The following is a 19,278-nucleotide window of genomic DNA, read 5'->3' on the forward strand; positions in this document are numbered from 1 at the left end:
TCTGCCTCAGTCCCCTGCTCTAACCACTAGACCATGCTGCCTGAAAATGAGAGAAAGAATATCCCCTTCCCACTCTGCTGAGTGAACTTGAACAATTCAGTCATCTTTGCATGTCAGTTTCTGCTCCTTTTTAAAATGTGTTGGGATCCTTGTATAAGAGGTGCTGTATAATTCTAAAATTGCAACTTGATCATTTGTATATGTACATATCTGTGCATATACACACACCTACAGAGCTGCTTTCATGGAAGAGGGGGTTATGGCTGATAGGAGTGGAATATAAATACCTTCCCTCATCCCATCCCATCCCCCAGTGCATGTATTGGTCTGCTCCTTCAACTGAGCAGTCTCTTCCAGTTGCTCTTTTGTTCAGGTAAGTGACACCCACCTAGACCCTTCCTAGAGACCCAAGGCTTGTGTGTGTGTGTACTATCTTCTTCCTCTCTGCTCCCCAGACAAAGTCCCAAAGCTTCAGAGGTTGCAGGGAGCCCATTAGAGAAGCGAGTATCCCCGCCACTGGATATATTGTTAGTAGTGTCAGGTAAATTCAGAAGTATGCAGCTGAATCTGGCCAAAATGTAAAGACAGAAGGTGAGAAAGTGAAATTGGTGCAATTGGTCTGAGACCTTTATCAAGGGAGGCAAGAATGCTCTTAGTGATACAATAATGATGCAAATTAAAAGTATTCACTGTGTGCTTCCTGAATTCTGCTTTAAGAATTCAAAACCAGTCCTGAGTTCTTCATCTTGATCCTAAAAATCCAACTAGTGTCTCCATAATCTAATTCTTCTAAACACTGCTCCAGTCCTCAGATTTGTGCTCCTGTAATTGCTTCCCTTGCTGATTTAGCAGTTTGTTCCAGTTGCTTTAGATCTAATGCCCTATATATCATGAACAACAGCTTAACAAGCAATGTGCATTTCTAGGATGTCTATATTATGTCCTGACTCCATTTTCTGCTGAAATAGTTTTCCTGTAAATGAAAGTCCTGTACTACTGTGACGTGCAGCTATTTCAGTATGTGTAATATGAACTCAAACCACACTAACCTGATGAAGATCTCGCATATCCCACTTTGTGTTTTCCCAGCTATAAGATTTAATTGAGCCAGCATTTGAACACTCTGCTGTAATTTTATTTAGCTCTCTGCTTTGAATGGCTTATTCTGTGATTTCATTAAATTGTTTAAATTGAACATCATTTCCCTCTTCTGAAAGCTATGGACATAATAGAAAGTAAAACTCCTATTTTTTCTTCCTGTCTCATTTGATGACTATTTTATCTTTTGTCTGTCTAACACATTATATAAAATTAACATATTATGATGGGACAAGATTTATTCAAATTAGGATTCATGTTCTTTTTTTGATTTCATTTGATCTGATATTACATAAATTATAGGGGTTTGTTCATCACTAGCAAATAAAGGACACATCATATACATAGTACACACATCTAGCATGGTTTTCTATTGAAATATTACAGCTCCCTTTGCAAATAATTAGTGCTGACACGATATTCTTTATGCATGAAATATAGCGTTCCTTATGCTAAATGCAGTGATGTTATCTACTTACCAAAGCAAAAATTATAAAGATTTTAATAGTGCCTATGCTATGGTAAATACATAGTATGCACATCAATTTTTTTTTAAGCTAACCTATTTTTTTTTTTGCCTTAATTGCCGTACCAGATGGTATGCGCTTCAGGGAAATACCAATATAGTGCCTCCAAATATATATCAAGAAGCCAACATAATTTTCAGCTATTAATTTATCTAAACTTTTAAAATTAAAAACATTCAACACTTGCTTTTTTTCAAAATATGTAAAAAATCTGTGTTGTTTAAACGGACCAAAATATTTTTAATGTTGACTTCCCATAAACCACATCTTTTCAAATGTTTTCAGCATGAAGGGGCGTTGTGCCTATTAGGTTGGCAAGTTGAGTAAGAATCAATGTACTGGGATGTGACAGGCCATCCACTCCCAATACCGCATCAAACCAAGAGGTTTTGAAAAGCCAGAGAGAAAAATATAGTTTTCAGTTTGAGTGCAAGAATAGCCTTTAACTTTTAAACATTTTAAAAATGATTCTGTGCTAATGAGTAACTTTTTAAACATTATTATCAATATTTATTTGTATCATAGTAGTGCCCACAGTACAGTGTACACACACACATGAAGAGACAGACCCTGACATGAAGTGCTTACACTCTGACAAGCAAACAGACAAAAAAAAGGGGAGCGGAACAGCACGTACAACTGCATTTTTTAGATAATCTATCCCAAAAGTCTTGTCTACCAACCCACAGTTATTTGGCTAAATTCTTGTAGGTCTCATGGTAGAAGTGTGTCATAAGAACAGGGGCAGTTCTAGGCATTTTGCCACCCCAAGCACGGCAGGCAGGCTGCCTTCAGTGGCTTGCCTGCGGGAGGTCCCCGGTCCCACGAATTCGGCGGCAGCCTGCGGGAGGTCTGCTGAAGCCGTGGGACCAGCGGACCCTCCGCAGGCATGCCACCGAAGGCAACCTGCCTGCCGCCCTCGCGGTGACTGGCAAAGTGCCTCTGCAGCTTGCCGCCCCAAACACACGCTTGGTGTGCTGGTGCCTGGAGCCGCCCCTGCATAAGAAGAAGTTTAGAGGAGCGAGTTTGTCTTACAGATTCATTGAGGAAAGGTCTTCCCAGCACAAAGAGGAATTTGAGATAAGTGGAAATGGGGGTAAGACTGGCATCACTGACAGAATAGGGGACTGGGAGCTCCCACAAAATACAAGAGTGGCTAAGGAAGGAGAGGCAAAGATCTGAAGGGTCTTAAAGAGATGACAAGAGGCTATAACATGAGGAGTACAAAAAGGGGAGCTTTTAGTAGTTGGATTTTGTGTGGACTGAAGGAGGAAGGGCAAAGAAGTACACGGGTAAAAGATTATGGACATTAAACATGCGTAATATATTTCAATAGCAGTCAGAGAGACACACTGTAACACATTTATAATCTCTTTGGCTACAAACTCTCTGATAACGGACTATTGGACACAGGTTCAAAAATCCATTAAACTGAATTATATTTATCTTAGTCAAAGGTACCTCTTTTTTAAAACTACTGTTACAAATGCTGTATTTAAGAATGTGACTCTGAAGAGAGTGGACCTGACAGATTGCTTGCTCAGTTTCATCATTTTTGGGGGGTAAGAACTAAAGCTTGCAAATTAATTGAGTACTTGCCTAGAGGCTTCAATCCGGTACCAAAATGCATCATCGATGGTCAGATCTGGATACTCAACTCGTCCAACGCCAGATCCCACATCCCACAAGAAGTTCACTTTGCCTTTACGCATCTCTATGGCCAAGAAGTCAGTCTAAGACACAAAAAACAATCTATGGGATAAGGAATCAAATACTTGGATTAGAACAATCCTTGTAAATCCCTACCCCTTCAAGCTTCTTAAGATCATTAGTAACCTAATGGGCCTCGAGACCCATGCTCACATAACAAAATTTATACAAATACTCCCATGAGAGACCTAAGTTCAGACCTCCACCTCTTAGCCCCAGGTTCCCATCTTGTCAAGTGATGTGTGTCCACACAATGGTGGATCATTGACTGTCTCTCAAGTTGTTAACTGAAATACTATACAAACATTCATTTGGACAGCAATCCTACAATGGAAAATGCAAGCGTTTTATAGGCTAATATACATTGCCATCCTAAATCTTCATTTATAGTAGGAAAATATCGCATAGCTCAGGATGTTAGGAAAAGAACCCTTTTTCCATTCATTGAATTATTGTTGATGTTTCTAGAAGCCTGTCTGCTGGAGGGCTCACGGAAAACTGAATCTTTCATCACTACACATTCCTGAACATAAGAATGGCCGTACCGGGTCAGACCAAAGATCTATCTAGCTTAGTATCTGTCTACCGACAGTGGCCAATGCCAGGTGCCCCAGAGAGAGTGAAGCTAACAGGCAATGATCAAGTGATCTCTCTCCTGCCATCCATCTCCATCTTCTGATGAACAGAGGCTAGGGACACCATTCTTTACCCTTCCTGGCTAATAGCCATTTATAGACTTAGCCACCATGAATTTATCCAGTTCCCTTTTAACCGCTGTTATAGCCCCAGCCTTCACAACCTCCTCAGGTAAGGAGTTCCACAAGTTGACTGTGCGCTGTGTGAAGAAGAACTTCCTTTTATTTGTTTTAAACCTGCTACCTATTAATTTCATTTGGTGACCCCTAGTTCTTGTATTATGGGAATAAGTAAATAACTTTTCCATATCCACTTTCTCCAGTGGAGAAAGTTATAGTCTTGACTTGAAGTCATATTAAGTAGGATCTTTGACAGATTTAAGATGATTATCTACTTCATTTCCAAGGGAAAATACATGAGAAACAAACCAAAAGTCACCCCCATCATACGGCAGTTCTTACAGTTTTAATACAGTTCATATAGGAGTTGCAGATTTGATTCTAGCTAGAAACAAAATATTTGCCACCTATGTTATTTCTAAAAATTTACATTAATATAAAAGGAAATATTTTTTGCTTCTTCTATGAGAAACAGTAACTAACTAGTGAACCAGTAAAATTCCCAGGCTCTATGCTGTTTCTCTGAAGCCTCTGGGAAGAAATATTCTCCTCCTTTTTGTATTTCAGTGATCCAGTTTGATTGAGAAACTCTGACAAAGGAAAACTGAAACCACACTTACAAATTTGGCACTTCCAAGATAAAAAAGAAGGTTGTCAGCTACTGCTGTCTTCACATTGACAATGACAGTGTTGTAGCTTCCTTTCTTTATTTCTGGTCTGTATGTGCGAATGCAGTCACCTCCAGAAGCCACAGAGACTTTGATCTTCAAAGAAAACATAGCAGAGAGAACCCGAGTCACAGCTCATTATTCCAGAGAAAACTTACGGTGTTTCAGAATAACTGCAATCAGATTGTGCTTTTGTTTCATTTCTGTGTCACATGTATTACTGAGGAGTAGGCATTGGTGCTTGCCACTCAGTATCTGGAACACTGAAATGTGATTTCCTTGTTTAGGAGGATGGATTGTGATCAAGGGCAGTGGTAGTTTTACCTGGCATTCAGATATGACATCAGAAGAAAATTTATTTTACATTAAGAATTACTACAGTAGATAATGGGGAAGCTGTGGTAGTTCAGGTGGTGGAGATATTAAAAAGTTGGCTAGATAAAAGAATAGAGACACTATCTTGGCTTGTATGGCTTCTCTATTAATAAATAATAAATAGTAAAAAATAGTAATAATACCTAGCTCTTATATAGCACTTTTCATCAGTTGATCTCAAAGCACTTTCTAGCAATAACTGGTTTCATAACTGCATAGTTCTGAAGTAGCCTCCAACTGAGACATTCTTCACCACTATATATTCCAGGTTTCCTTGTTTTATATTAAGATTAGATTCCTTTTCCTGTCAGATATTGTTAGTTCCATTTTAATGGATCCTTGTTAAGTTTTAAATATCATAATCTATTAGTGATGATCATAAGTTCCTTTGACATTGACTGTAATATTAATAACCATGATCAACTCATGGGGTATTAAGGTGAATGGCATACACACTAAAGAAAAAATTCCACAGTAATTACGTGGGTCGTTTAATGGCTTCTGGATTCTTGGTACCGAAAGCAAGCAAACAAACATTGTTATTTGCTTTCTCCAAGTCAAATGTCTTTTCTGGGTACAGAAATGAATTAAAGCCCTGATGCTGAAAATCACTGCAGTACCTGCATAAATTTAAGCATGTGAGTTGTCTCAGTGAGGTCATTGTTACTACATATGTGCTTAAAGTTATGTAGGTTCTGAAGTTATTCGCTGGATCAGGGCCTACTTAGAATTCAGGTTTGGTGAACTGAGGGAACCCAGTACCTCACTAAGGGCAGCAGAGAGGAGTGGCTAGGGTCTGTATGTGTCATGTGTGAGATATGTTTTGGGGGGCACTAAAAGTTTTGTTGCGTTCATGGATCATTTAGTTTTAATCAACTGATATTTTTATTCTATATTTGTCTCAGGAGTGTACGCTTATAATAGGGTCCTATTGCAGCCTCCAGACAGTTTTAAAATACTAATTTATAAAATTTAACTATTCTGAAATATATCATGCTACATTCACAAAGGTTTAGGAGCCTGCATGACGGCAACCATTTATGTGTTTTATGAGAGCTTTTTATGAACCTGAAAAAAAAACACTGAAAGGATAAAAGATCAAGGACGGTAAAAGAACACGGTTTACTGGTTAGGAAAGACAATCTAGAGATCCAGACTCATTTCTGGCCCTTCAGACATAGTGCTATGAGAATTTGGACAAGTCATTTAATTTCCCTCCATGTTAGCTTTCCCATCCATAGAATAAGGATAACAATAGTTATCAGACAGTAACAATAGTACAGAAATGCTAAGAGCAAGGGCGGCTCCAGGCACCAGTACACCAAGCGCATGCTTGGGGCGGCAAGCCATGGGGGGCACTCTGCTGGTCGCCACGAGGGCAGCAGGCAAGTTGCCTTCGGTGGCATGTCTGCGGAGGGTTCGCTGGACCCGCGGCTTCGGCGCACCTCCCGCAGGCTGCCGCCGAATTCGCGGGACCGGGGACCTCCCACAGGCAAGCCACCGAAGGCAGCCTGCCTGCTGTGTTTGGGGCAGCAAAATGCCTAGAGCCGCCCCTGGCTGAGAGGCCAAGTACTTTGAAGTCTTTGGATGAAATATGTTATGTAGGGGGAAAGGATGATGATGAAGAAGAACCTGCCCTTCTGTGTTACCTATATTTCTATGAGAATACAAAATGCACTTTATCAGATGGAGCAGACATGTCATTACTGTGCTCCATTATTGTGCATACATTCCTTTCAGCCATTTGTGCTCTAGTATGTTGGTTTTGTTTGAATTATATAGGAGCTTACTGAATGTTCATCTCTTAGGATTTTCTTTAAGTTTTCTTGATTATTGCAGGTCAGAATCCAAATAAGTTCATCATCACTAGTTGATTCCTGAGTTTAAAAATATAATTACATGGGAGATACAGACTTGGGACTCAGTAACCAGGTAAGGAAATACGCTCGTAACCCAAGCACGAGAGTCTATTCAGTTGTTACCAGGAGAAGTAAATATCAAGAAAATGAGAACGCACATGCACTCTACATTTTCAGTTAGCTTGAGATGGTCCAACAAGGGGCCAAAGAGCAGCCAAATCTGCTGCTACCAAACCCACATGTTTCATAAGTAATGAAACTCCTACAAAATTAGGTTTTAAATACCTATACCCATGCTGAGACAGAAAACATCTTTTTGGTATTGTTTCAGTTTTAATTTGTGCACAACTATCGAATAAGGGGTATTTTCTCCTCCGTGACCCCTCCCTGTACCCTTATCCAAGTTACCCCCCCAATTGTCCCATAGTACTAACATTCCTATAGGTATTCCTCATGCAACAGGACTGTGTTGTAAACGAGGAGCAAACCAGAGGGAAAAACCAGATATCAGGTATCCTGGGTTCTATCTGCCTAGATATTTATACAGCAGTCTTTGCCATAGGTATTTTGGACTGGGATGGCTTCTTTTGCTGGATGAAAGGATACAAACTACCCACAAGATAGAGTTACTGAAAAAGAAGTGCTTACAGAATTGGCCTGTTTCCGGGCTTGGTTTATCAGTTCTTTTATCTGAGAGATGTTTTTCCCCAAATTATCCTGAAGTTCTTTGATTGGTTTGAGCTTATCCAGCAGCCGATCTGCTTCTTTTTCTAGAGTTTTTACAGTGGCATCTGCATCAGCAACTTCATACGAAAAAAAAAAAAAGCAGAAGTTTAGAAGGGAGAGTCTGATAGAGTGGACACAAACAACAATAATAAAATCCAAGAAAATTCTTACAGAAAATTCAGCTTCCTGAGACAACCATGGCAATAATAACTTTAGGAATGTTTTAGACTGATTTAAACATTGCAATGTGAAAAAATGGTAGAGGTATGGATCAGTAGTTATGTCTGAGGTTGGTACTGGTAGAAAAAACTGTGGTACAATACAGCTCCAAGTTCAGAGTTTACCTTTCTTCTTTACTCCTGCTTTAATGAAACATGTTGGATTAAAAAAGCAATTCATTAGTTATTTGCACAAAATTTAGAGAATTAATTTTTAACTTAGTTATATGGTCACAACTAGGAAAAATTTGATCCTGATCACAAGTTTCACATTATCCCATGTGCAATGATAATTGTGATTAAAAATATTGTACAGAATATTAGCCACTGCATATATTTTCCCATCTCTCAGATGAACTCCATTAGTTCACATAAGGATCTCACCTCCTCTCCCTCTTTTCTTGAGTTCTAGAATGGCTGAAATTCCCTCCTACATACAGCTATCCAATAGTCTCACAGCTTTCTCAATCTCCCTCAACCTCTAGAAGATCTGTAGAGTAAAACATCTGACTTGCATGGCAGCTAGTGTCCAGGAAGGAGAGTCTGTGTGGCTGATATAGTAGGGGGGCAAACCAGTAATAGGAAGACAGCCTCAAAAAGTTTGGATAAGGTCCAAACAGATATCCAAATTTTGGATGTTTATCCAAACTGAACAATAAAGATATATAAGGTTCACTCCGCATTAGGCACAAGACACCAGGTTCTTAAGAAACAATGAGAGCTCCTATGCTAATCTCTTTCTCCTCACTTTGAGATAAGGCATATTTCTTATGGTACATCCTGCGAGAATTGTTTAAATATTTAGTTCCATTGTTGCAACATTTAAAAAAGTAAATTTTCTAATGCAGCACAAAAATGTGGCACTATGCAAAAGCTTTTGCAGTAGGCAATGAGGCAGCAGATACTGAAAAATAGCAATATATACACACACACACACTCATGCATTATATATATATAGTATATATCTGATGCCTCATTGTCTAGGCAATGCCTATATAAACACACATACACACTTACTGATTTCTGTAGGCAAGGTATAGAGACAAGAGAGAAACAAAAGAAAATATTGCAATATAACATTTTAAAAGGGTGCAAAACACAAAAGTCAAGTAACTTACAAGACAGGATTTCTTTGGAGAAACTCATTACCCACTACTCACCCCACAGCCAGAAATACACAACTAGAACTTAGTTATCAAACTTGGAAAGATTTACTGTCATTTAAACAGGATAAACGGGTGCCTATTTGCCAATCTGATCACTCATCATGTGACCTAATTTAGGTTTCCAACTTTAAGTGACAGATCTTTTTGTCTTTTTGTTGAGACAACATGTTTCTGAACACAACAAATGACATTATATCTAGGATTTATTGAACTATACAGTATGCTGCAATTTAAATTGTTGAACTTTTTCCACTAAACACAAAGGGTCTTCCAATGAAAATTCTAACACAATCATCACTATATGATAGCAGGAGTCACTTCAATGCTAAAATACATGCAAACAACCTCACTGGAAGTCCCTTTTAATTATTATGCCTCAGAACTGCCTTTATGCTCTATAAAGAAGACAATGATCAATACAAAAGGTGTCATTAAGTGTATCCCTAATAGAACTCATTAGCTGATTAACCTAGCACAGGGGTGGACAGGGAAGCTTTGATGAATCTAGAGGTGGCATCTCCAATCAATGATAGCTTCTTTAATTCTTCTCCCACCTCCATCCATTTAAAGAATAGTTTTTGTTACCAGCAGCAATCCTTTAGATTCAAAGGCTTTTCCATCTTTAAGGCCTGTATAATAATATGGAGGCTATACAAAAAGATTCCTATTACAGCAGTGTACTCTAGTAAGATCATGTACTGAATTGTAATAAAAACTATATTGATGCGCTATAAATCACATCACGGCAGCAGGGAAAGCTCTTTCTTTTGGGGGGATGAAGAGAAAAGCATACAAACAAAATAAAGATCTTACTGTTCTTGGTGGAATCTTTCACAACAGCATTTGTTTTGGCCACATCATCTGCTAATTTGCTGTAGTTGTTTTTTAAGCCAAGGAGGTTCTGGTTGAGGTCTTTAATCCTAGCCAGTACATCATTTGCAGTGGTGTTAGCTTGTCCAGCTTTATCTTTAGCTGCTTGCACTTTTGCAGCTGTATCTGTGGGCAAGAAAAGATCAAAATGTCAGACCAATCATGAATATAGATGGCAGAATCAGACCCTCTGTATTTCTTGACCTGACAGTTGCATCTTTAAAAAGGAAAACAAAAAACCCAGCCCTGTTTAAATGTAGAGAATGAAATATCTTCTTAGCCAGATTAATTTTTCTATGGACCCTTTCCCTGTGCCAGAAATATCTGATTAACCTTGAGACTGAAAGTGATGATCTTCAGAATCCATGGTATGAGGGAGCACTTTGATGTGTTGGTGAAGAGAGTACGGAACATTAATCTACATGATCCACATAACTCAGCTGCTGCTCTGTAGTTTATGGTTACTTTGAAGTACAGCTGAGTGAAATATTTGTGGTAATAATATTTCTCATCAAAATGTGGCTCCTGACAAATTACCTGAACTTCTGTTAAATTGAGCATTTTTTTCCTTTTGCAACAAAGTTCTGAGCAAGATGATTTTCAGTGCTAGGTGTGAAAATGCTGTGGAAGCTATTAGATATTGTTGATTAGGAAAGGGGAGAGCTCAGTGGCTATGGCACTAAACTGAGGCTCAGGAGATCAGAGTTCAATCTTCTGTTCCACCACAGACTTCCTGTTTGACCTTAGGCTGCACTCTGGGAGGAATTATGCTTTTTGAGGAAGGATACTGCCCAGAGCTCCCTCTGGGTGGGCTGGTTCTGAAAAGCCAGCTTTGCTTTGGAAATACAATTGAACTCTTTAACACTAGTATTATTAATAATATTTTACAGGCAAAAGAATGGGATCTGATTATTTCTTTCCCTATGTTTCCCCAAGGTGTTTGAATGTATTCCTTCTGACCTTCCTTGTGTGATATCTACCTTAGAATAATGTAAATTCAGGCCACTGTGTTGCTTTAATTTGACATTTATTCACTGCATACTTTGTACTTACTTTTCAGCACACTTATAAAATACACTCATTCCTAAGCATACGGTCCTTTTCCTAAAGTGAACTGCCCTCTTACTTTGATTCCTGATGAGATTTTTTTTTTTTTTTTTTTTTTTTGGTCAAGCCTGAAGTATTAGTTCAGGCCATTCTGTTTTGTTGAATCTTTGATGAGTCAGGGATATGACTAGAGCTGTTTGCTTTTCCTTGTTAATTCCCCTGTTTGATAACCAATTTACTACATTTTCCTATCTTTGACATTTATTTGCTACAGATTTTAGTCTTTGAATCATATTTACAAAGCACGCCATTCGTGCATGTGTGTCCGTGTCCCAAGAGCAAGCATGCCCTAACTGTAATCTACATTGCCATTGATTGCATACTTCATATTTCTCATGCTTTCTTTGTGTTTAGTATTCCGAGTCCTAAGGATGACGGCCTTCTGAGGTCCATTCTGCTTGATTGAGACATCTATCTGCACACAGGCACACCAGTAGCTGTTGCAGTAACTAAATTGCGCATGACATAGCACAAAGTCTCTTGAATGAAAGATTTCAAGGATCTGGGTGAATAAAATAGAATATCTACAGTTACGTGAAATCTGGAAGATGCAAAATGCATGAAATGAATTGGTGAAAAATTTTGCAAGGAGCTTTGTCTGCAGTCCGTACTTCGAGAAGACCTCAAAATGGATAGATTATAACTTTTCTTTGGTGCACATTTCCAGGGCATTTTTTCAGTTCATAACAACAATGAGCAGTTCTTTAGAGAGAGCAGGCATAGCAAACTACATTCTGAAATAGATGATAGAGATTTTTTGTTTATCATAAACAAGCATTCAGTGTATAAGTGTCCACAATAATGAAGTTATAATGTATTTCCCTGTCCCTTACTAGCACCACAAAAGGTATCAAATATATGGAGCTCTTGCACATTAATGAGTATGAAAGACTCTTTGCTATTAGTTATAAAGAACCGTAAGTTGCATAGCACTTTATGATAATAGAAGAAAGCCTGTCCCGGTCCTGAGAAACTTAAAGTCTAAATAAGACAGCCCAGCAAGTAATGACAGAAGACAACGGTTTGAAGAGATGTGGGGAATGGAGGACAGATACAACAAATAAGGATCACACACAGTTTTGTTTCTGAAGTTGTTGGGTTTAGTTCTAATTTTTATCAATGTTGTGTTTTACTCTTCGTATTATTTAATATTATTTTTCTTCCTTATTCAGATTGGGAAAAGAAGGTCAAGCATGACAGTCGGAGCAGGTGACATAGCAGCAGAACTCAGTGGTGGACAACTAATGAAGGAGGTGAATTTTAAGGAAGGAAAGTGAGGACAGATGGCACACTGGAGCAGGAAGGCAGTTACAGGGACAGGGTTAACATGCAAGAAGTCATGGAGGCCCCAGTATGAGAAAGAAGAGAGGGCAACAAGGTACAGTGTAGGATGTGAAATGGGATGTTGAAGGAAAAAAAGAAACAGGGCAGAGCAAGGACAAAGTTGAGAGCCACTGAGATGCTGAGGATGACACTCTTAAGCTATTTTAACAATAATTACTAGAGCAATCATTCATGAAGAGCTTGTCTACACTGGGAAATGATTGTGAAATAAGTTCAGGTGTGAATTAAAAGTGCAAAAGCAATTCCACACTAGCTGTCTGTGGACATTCTTATTCTGCACTAAAAATGCCTTTGTACAGTTTAGCTTAATCCATGAACTCTTCAAGTGGAATAAGTGTCTATATGGGGACCTAGTGCAGAATGCTTATTCCACAACAGCTATTCTGAGCTATTTCCCCATCTAGACAAGTCCTAAGGTAACAGAGCAATAGTTCGTTAGTGTGGGAATATATTCTATTTCTGCATATATCAATGTTTATGTATAAAGAAGTGCAGGGCCATTGGTGTGGGATACACAATCATTTATTTAATTCACAAATGATAGTGCTGGGAAAATGATATACTATTTACAGAAACTACCATGATTCACTGTTGACTGAGCAGTATTCTAAAGTATAGACGGACCAAAATGACTCGCTCATTTGGGTCTCTCTAGATACAGACTATCTGGAGTCCTTTGGGCAATTTGAGATTGTTATTTATCCCAGGTCTCTTTGAACTGTTTGTTGATGCCATCATCTTTGTTCTTACCATTCTGGGAAGCACTGTTCCGACAAGAAGTACTATCAGGATGGACTCACAGCTTCTGAAAAAGACTGATTGGCTAACAGTACACCATCACTCCTTTCCAGAAGTACTATCTTCCAGAAGTGGGCCATCTGAGAATGACAAAAACATGGCAGTCCCTAAAAGTCCAAAATACAAATGAACCCCAAGCATTTGCGTTCAGTTCAGTTTCCCTCTCACACACAGCGTACATTCATTGTGAAAGGGGCACTGTGGCTGAGAGAGCATGTAGACAAAGAATAAGACCTATACACATTTTTTAAAAGATGCAAGATGACACAGTAAAGCACAGCTGGGCCCAGTGCTTCAGCACTTTTTGTACTTACCGTTAGGAATGGCTGCCAGCTTTCCAAAGGTGTCATTCAAAGCTCTCAGGAGATCAGAATTCTTTTCATCAGCATTTTTCAACTTGTTCTGCATACTATTCAAGTTATCCCCATTTTCTGCAGAGAGTACGCATACGAAAAAGCTTTAACTCATTGTTTTCACTGTGCTGTGTTTATGTAACACAGACAGACCCTGGTCGTCAGCAAGCAGCCTCAAACCCAGGGCCTCTGAAGCTTACTGTATGAGCTTCTATTGCATGAGCCAAAAGTCATCTGGCTCTTAGCCAAGCCTGCAACAGACTCATCAATCTGTAGCTGGCCAAGGTGCCATTAGACAGGGACAGAGTGCTGCACCAAGCAGGCACAGGTTACATTTACACATTCATTTAGTATGTACGGTAATAAAACAGATCATGAACTACCCATTTGTCATCAATATACATATATTTAATTAATTTACTAAGTTACTGCAATGAACATATGTAACACTCAGTTCCAGGGTTTACTAATGTTATCTTCCGTATATTAAAGGCACCTAATTCCTTTGTATCCAAGTGCTTGATTTCCTTAGACTACTGATACTTGGTGCTTATAGAAGGATTTTATTAAGGCTCTCAAAGCACTTTTATGTACACAATGCTCCTGTAAGGTATGTATACAAAATAAGGCAGACAGAGGCTAAGTGATTTACCCAAGGCCACCCAGTGAGTCAATGGCAAACCGGGCAAAGAACCCAAGAAGCCAAACTACCAGACCTGTGCTTTAAAGGTTGGCTACATTAAACTCTTCTATGGTAACCTCACAAGTTCTTCTTCAGGTGTTTGCCCTGGGCCAGTGGTTCATCCATTTTGTGTGACAAAACAATACAATCAGGGTAGTGTACTATCACCATTCGCATGCCTATTTCCCAGTTCTTGCTGGACAACAAGGCAATGTTGGTAAGGCAGTAAGGCAACAACTGCTGATACAATGTTCAGAGAAAGTGCATGAAACCATATTAGCGGCATCATGATCAATATTAGGAGGCTACATCAAGAAAAAGTTAGAATGAAATATGCAGATTGATGGGGGGGGCTTTTTTGTAGATAAAAGCATATATCAAAATTTGTTTAAACAGAAAAACTAGTACAAATCAGAGGAACAGTAATGTGATAATCAGTACATGAAGGATGAAACTGACATTATCCTTCACAGATAAGTCGATATTCTTCACAGACTGTTTTGCATAACAATGATATTTTTGCTGGAACCACATGCTACATAAAAATGATTTTTCAGACTCTGCAGAGAGAGGCTCCAACTGAGGTTATTTAGAAATCTTTATTTCAAAAAGTCCAGAGTAGAGTCTGGGAAAGAAAATGCTAGTTAAGTCTGAAAACACCTACTGGGGGGGACATTTTTAATCACTTATTCCCTTTGTTATGGAGCTCTTTGGGGCTGAGGAACAGAAAGGTGGGAATTTCTTGGCTCCAATGCACTCCCTGAATCAGAATAACTGATTGAACTGATTGCAGAAGATGGAGAATAATTTGTAGAAAAGGGGATGGGATATAAACTCTAACTGTGACCTTCAAAAGTGTAGACGTTTAGTGAAATTAAACACATTAGTACTGTGATGGGGCAAGGCCAGATGGCTACAGTAAAGTACTGAGGAACAGGTATGTTAGCCCCCAGGCTAAACAAATCCCTAGGACCATGGTGCCCTTCCTCTGTCTCCTCCGCAAGAGGTTGACGGGGTTGGTGCTCCGGGAGCTGGGGCTGCGGCTAGTCCTGTCGGCATACGCTGACGATGTGCTCCTCATGGTCCAGGACCCGGGCGACTTGGCGCGGGTGGAGGCTTGCCAGGCTGTGTACTCGGCGGCCTCCTCCGCCCGGGTCAACTGGGTCAAGAGCTCTTGCCTGGTGGTCGGGGACGGTGGCAGGCAAGCTCTCTCCCACCCGCGCTTCAGGCCATCCGGTGGAGCGCGGGTCCGCTGCTCTATCTTGGCGTTTACCTTTCTGCCACGCATCTGTCTCCACCAGAGAACTGGCAGGATTTGCAGGGCAGGGTGACGGAGCGGCTCCGGAAATGGACAGGACTACTCCGGTGCCTCTCCCTTCGGGGGAGGACACTGGTGCTTAATCAACTGGTCCTGTCCATGCTCTGGTACCGGCTCAACACCCTGGTCCCGGCCCTGGGTTTCCTGGCCAACCTCCGGACGGCGATTCTGGAGTTCTTTTGGCCAGGGACACACTGGGTCTCTGCAGGGGTCCTCCACCTGCCCCTGGAGGAGGGGGGGCAGAGCCTGAAGTGCTTACGCGCTCAGGTCCATGTCTTCCGCCTCCAGACCCTGCAGAGGCTCCTGTTTGGTGCGGGTAGTCCGGCGTGGAGCGTATTGGCGCACGCCTTCCTCCGCCGCTTCCGAGGGCTCCGATACGACCGGCAGCTCTTTTACCTCCATCCGAGAGGTCTTCCGCGAGACCTCTCCGGGCTGCCGGTCTTCTACCAAGACCTCCTCCGGACCTGGAAGCTCTTTTCAACGACCAGGTCCGTGGCGGCCACCGTGGGAGTTGACCTCCTCGCGGAGCCCCTGCTACACAATCCCCAGCTTCGTGTGCAGGTGGCGGAGTCCCCCACGGTGTGCCAGAGGCTGGTCTCGGCGGGAGTCACCAGGGTCAGAGACCTCCTGGACTACGACCAGGGAGACTGGCTGGATCCCGACGCTTGCTCAGCGCATGGGGCTCTCCAGACCTCGTACTCCCCAGCGCGTACTTCAGGAGGTGAAGGCCGCTTTACTGCCTGCTGCTCGGGCTTACCTCGACCGGGTCCTGCGAGAGGGCACGCCCCACCCACCCTCCACCCCAGGCCCCGTGGACATTTTTATCGGGCCCCTGCCCCGTGGACCCAATCAGCCCCCTCACCCTTTCACTGCCAGCCGGCTGCATGATCTGCAGCCAGTTTTGTTCCAGACCGCGCCACGGAAACATCTGTACTCGCTCGTGCTCCATACCCTTCACTACCTCACCCTCGCGTCCCGCCCCGATACCAAATGGCGGGACCTCCTGCCGCCTCTCGAGGGTGAGGAGCCCCGGTGGGCCAGCTTGTACTTTGCCCTGGTCCCGAGGCCCGCCGGGGATATCAGTTGGCGGCTCCTTCCCGGAGCCGTGAGCACGGGCGTGTACTTGGCGCGGTTCACATCTGTCCCTAGCACCTGCCCTTTCTGTGGTGAGAAGGAGACCTTGGCGCACGTTTATTTGGAGTGCACCAGGTTGCAGCCCCTGTTCCAGCTCCTCCTGAATATTTTCCTGCGTTTTTGGTTGCACTTTTCCCCTCACCTTTTTATCTACACGCTCCCCATCCGTGGCCCCACAAAGTCGCGGGATCTCCTTCTCAACCTCCTCTTGGCCCTGGCCAAACTGGCCATCTACAACACCACGGAGAGGAGGTTGGCCGACGGGATTTCCTGCGACTGTAGGGCCTATTTCCGTTCCTCCGTCTGCTCACGCATCCGGGCAGAGTTCCTCTGGGCGGCATCCACTGGCTCCCTTGACGCCTTCGAGGAGCAGTGGGCATTGTCCGGGGTTCTCTGCTCGGTGTCCCCATTGGGTTCCCTTCGTTTAGCCCTATGACCTCACTCCCGATCCTGTTTTTTCATTAGTTGTCCCCCGTAATTACTTGGTGTCCCAGACCTGTGGGTCCTCCCCTTAGGCTGAGGGGAGGCCCTTTAGAAGTGGGCGGGCTTTGCCCGCCCACCCCCGCTGGATACCAATAGGACCATGGTAACCAAATGGCAGTTGCTCCAGGTTAATCAAGGCACCTGGGGCCAATTAAGATCTTTCTAGAAGGCAGTGGAGATAGCTACTTTGATTAGAACACCTGCAACCAATCAAGGCAGGCTAATCAGGGCACCTGGGTTTAAAAAGGAGCTCACTCCAGTCAGGTGAGGAGGAGCCAGAGGAGAAGGAGTGCATGTGAGGAGCTGGAAGCAAGAGGCACAAGGAGCTGAGACTGAGAGGGTGTGCTACTGGAGGATTGAGGAATTATCAGACAATCAAGCATTATCAGACACCAGGAGGAAGGTCCTGTGGTGAGGATAAAGAAGGTGTTTGGAGGAGGCCATGGGGAAGTAGCCCAGGGAGTTGTAGCTGTCTTGCAGCTGTTACAGGAGGCAATATAGACAGCTGCAATCCACAGGGCCCTGGGCTGGAACCTGGAGTAGAGGGTGGGCCCAGGTTCCCCCCAAACCTCGCAACTCCTGATCATACACAGGAGGAGTAGACCCAGACTGTGGGTTCCACCAGAGGGGAAGATCACTGAGGTGAGCAAATCCGCCAATAAGCACAGGACCCACCAAGGTAGAGGAGGAACTTTGTCACAGTACTTTGAAAACTTATCCAAACAGATGCCTGTGGTGCCTACCAGGCTAGATGAAAGTCACCTTTCTGGTCCCCTGATTATAGGCTGACTGAGGGTCAAAAATGCTCCCAGTGCGAGTTAAATTACCGGAGAGACTTGAAACATTGGTGGCAGACTGAAAAATCTCATACAGCCCTACCTAAGGTTCAACATCAAATTCAATAGTTTTGATGTATTGTCCACTTTACCAAACTATTAGAAGAATGAATGTGTGAGCAATTTGACTCTATTATCTATGCAAACAGTGTCGCAGTTGTGTCTGTCTTACATTGACCTGAAACAATTATTATTAATATTGTTTGTATTACAGTGACACATAGTGGCTTGGAACAGGTTGGGACCCCTCTGTTTGAGCTGCTATACAGAACAGTATAGTAAGACAAAAGGATTTAAAGAACTTTGTTAACTACTTCTAATTTTCTCAGTGACTATTACAAAGATCTTTTTTTAAAAAGAAAGCATATTTGCTTTTCTCAGGACTGATGGGTATTAACTTTTCTGGATGTGGCTTGAGAGAAACTAGTCAATAGATTATAAAGAATTAAACTCTCTCAAAGATGGATGTGTACAGATAGGAAGACAAATAGTTATTTTTTAAAAATAAAATCTAAAAACTGTACATTACTTATAAAACTAAGATATGCATTTTTGTAGATTATGAAAAGGCTTGAAGATTTTTTGTAACTCTCAAAACTAGCTAATCACTTACTATCAGTGAATCGAATGATTTTGTGTGTCAAAAAATCTTATTTTCCTGATTTCTTAATTAACTGGCCAAGTGTACAGTATTCATTTGGATACTGAAAATCTTTAGCTAGACGATATACTCTGTGCTTGATCCCATGCATTCTAATGGCTGCACAATAGCTATCTCTTTGATTGATTGACCAATTATTGTAATGAATGACCAGATATGTATTCAGGTTTTTTTATTCCCTTCCAGGTGATTTATTTGAACAGTATTAACACTGGCCTTATAAAGTGAGGCTCTTTTTTTTTTTTTTTTTAGTAGCTTGCACTTTTAAAATTGCTTTTTAAAAAGTTGCATTTTTAAAAAATGGGAAGAAAAGAGAGCAAAAGAGCACACGCATCCGCATAACCTCTGGGACAGGCAGCGCAAAAAGGACAGAAAGAGAGAAACAGTCACAGGTGGGAAAGGAAGGGGGCTGAGGGACAGCAGCCACTGGAGCATGAGCATTCATCCTGATGGAGGATGAAAAAAGAAGGGATTAGGAGCCAGCCTCGAAGTGGGTGTAGACGGGGAGCTGGTCCAAGCAAATCTGTGGCTCCCTGAAAGAAACATTTAACTACCCAGGTAGGGCCTGATCCTTCCAAGTGCAGAGCACC

At 41.7% G+C, this 19,278-nt stretch overlaps 1 protein-coding gene across 5 annotated transcripts in view; it reads right to left on the bottom strand.

The window, feature by feature from the left end:
- The window catches only part of LAMA2 (laminin subunit alpha 2), a 515,739-nt gene that overhangs the window by 50,357 nt on the left and 446,104 nt on the right, over nucleotides 1-19,278 (bottom strand). For all 5 annotated transcript variants that reach the window (XM_050949373.1, XM_050949372.1, XM_050949374.1 and 2 more), the window contains 5 exons: nucleotides 13,536-13,652; nucleotides 9,916-10,098; nucleotides 7,641-7,795; nucleotides 4,711-4,854; nucleotides 3,225-3,358 (listed from right to left, as the gene is read on the bottom strand). In XM_050949373.1, the coding sequence (XP_050805330.1) occupies nucleotides 3,225-3,358; nucleotides 4,711-4,854; nucleotides 7,641-7,795; nucleotides 9,916-10,098; nucleotides 13,536-13,652 (733 nt within the window). The remainder of the gene's footprint in view (nucleotides 1-3,224; nucleotides 3,359-4,710; nucleotides 4,855-7,640; nucleotides 7,796-9,915; nucleotides 10,099-13,535; nucleotides 13,653-19,278) is intronic.

Source organism: Gopherus flavomarginatus, chromosome 4 (genome assembly GCF_025201925.1).
Source record: "Gopherus flavomarginatus isolate rGopFla2 chromosome 4, rGopFla2.mat.asm, whole genome shotgun sequence".
In the NCBI taxonomy this organism is placed as follows: domain Eukaryota; kingdom Metazoa; phylum Chordata; order Testudines; family Testudinidae; genus Gopherus; species Gopherus flavomarginatus.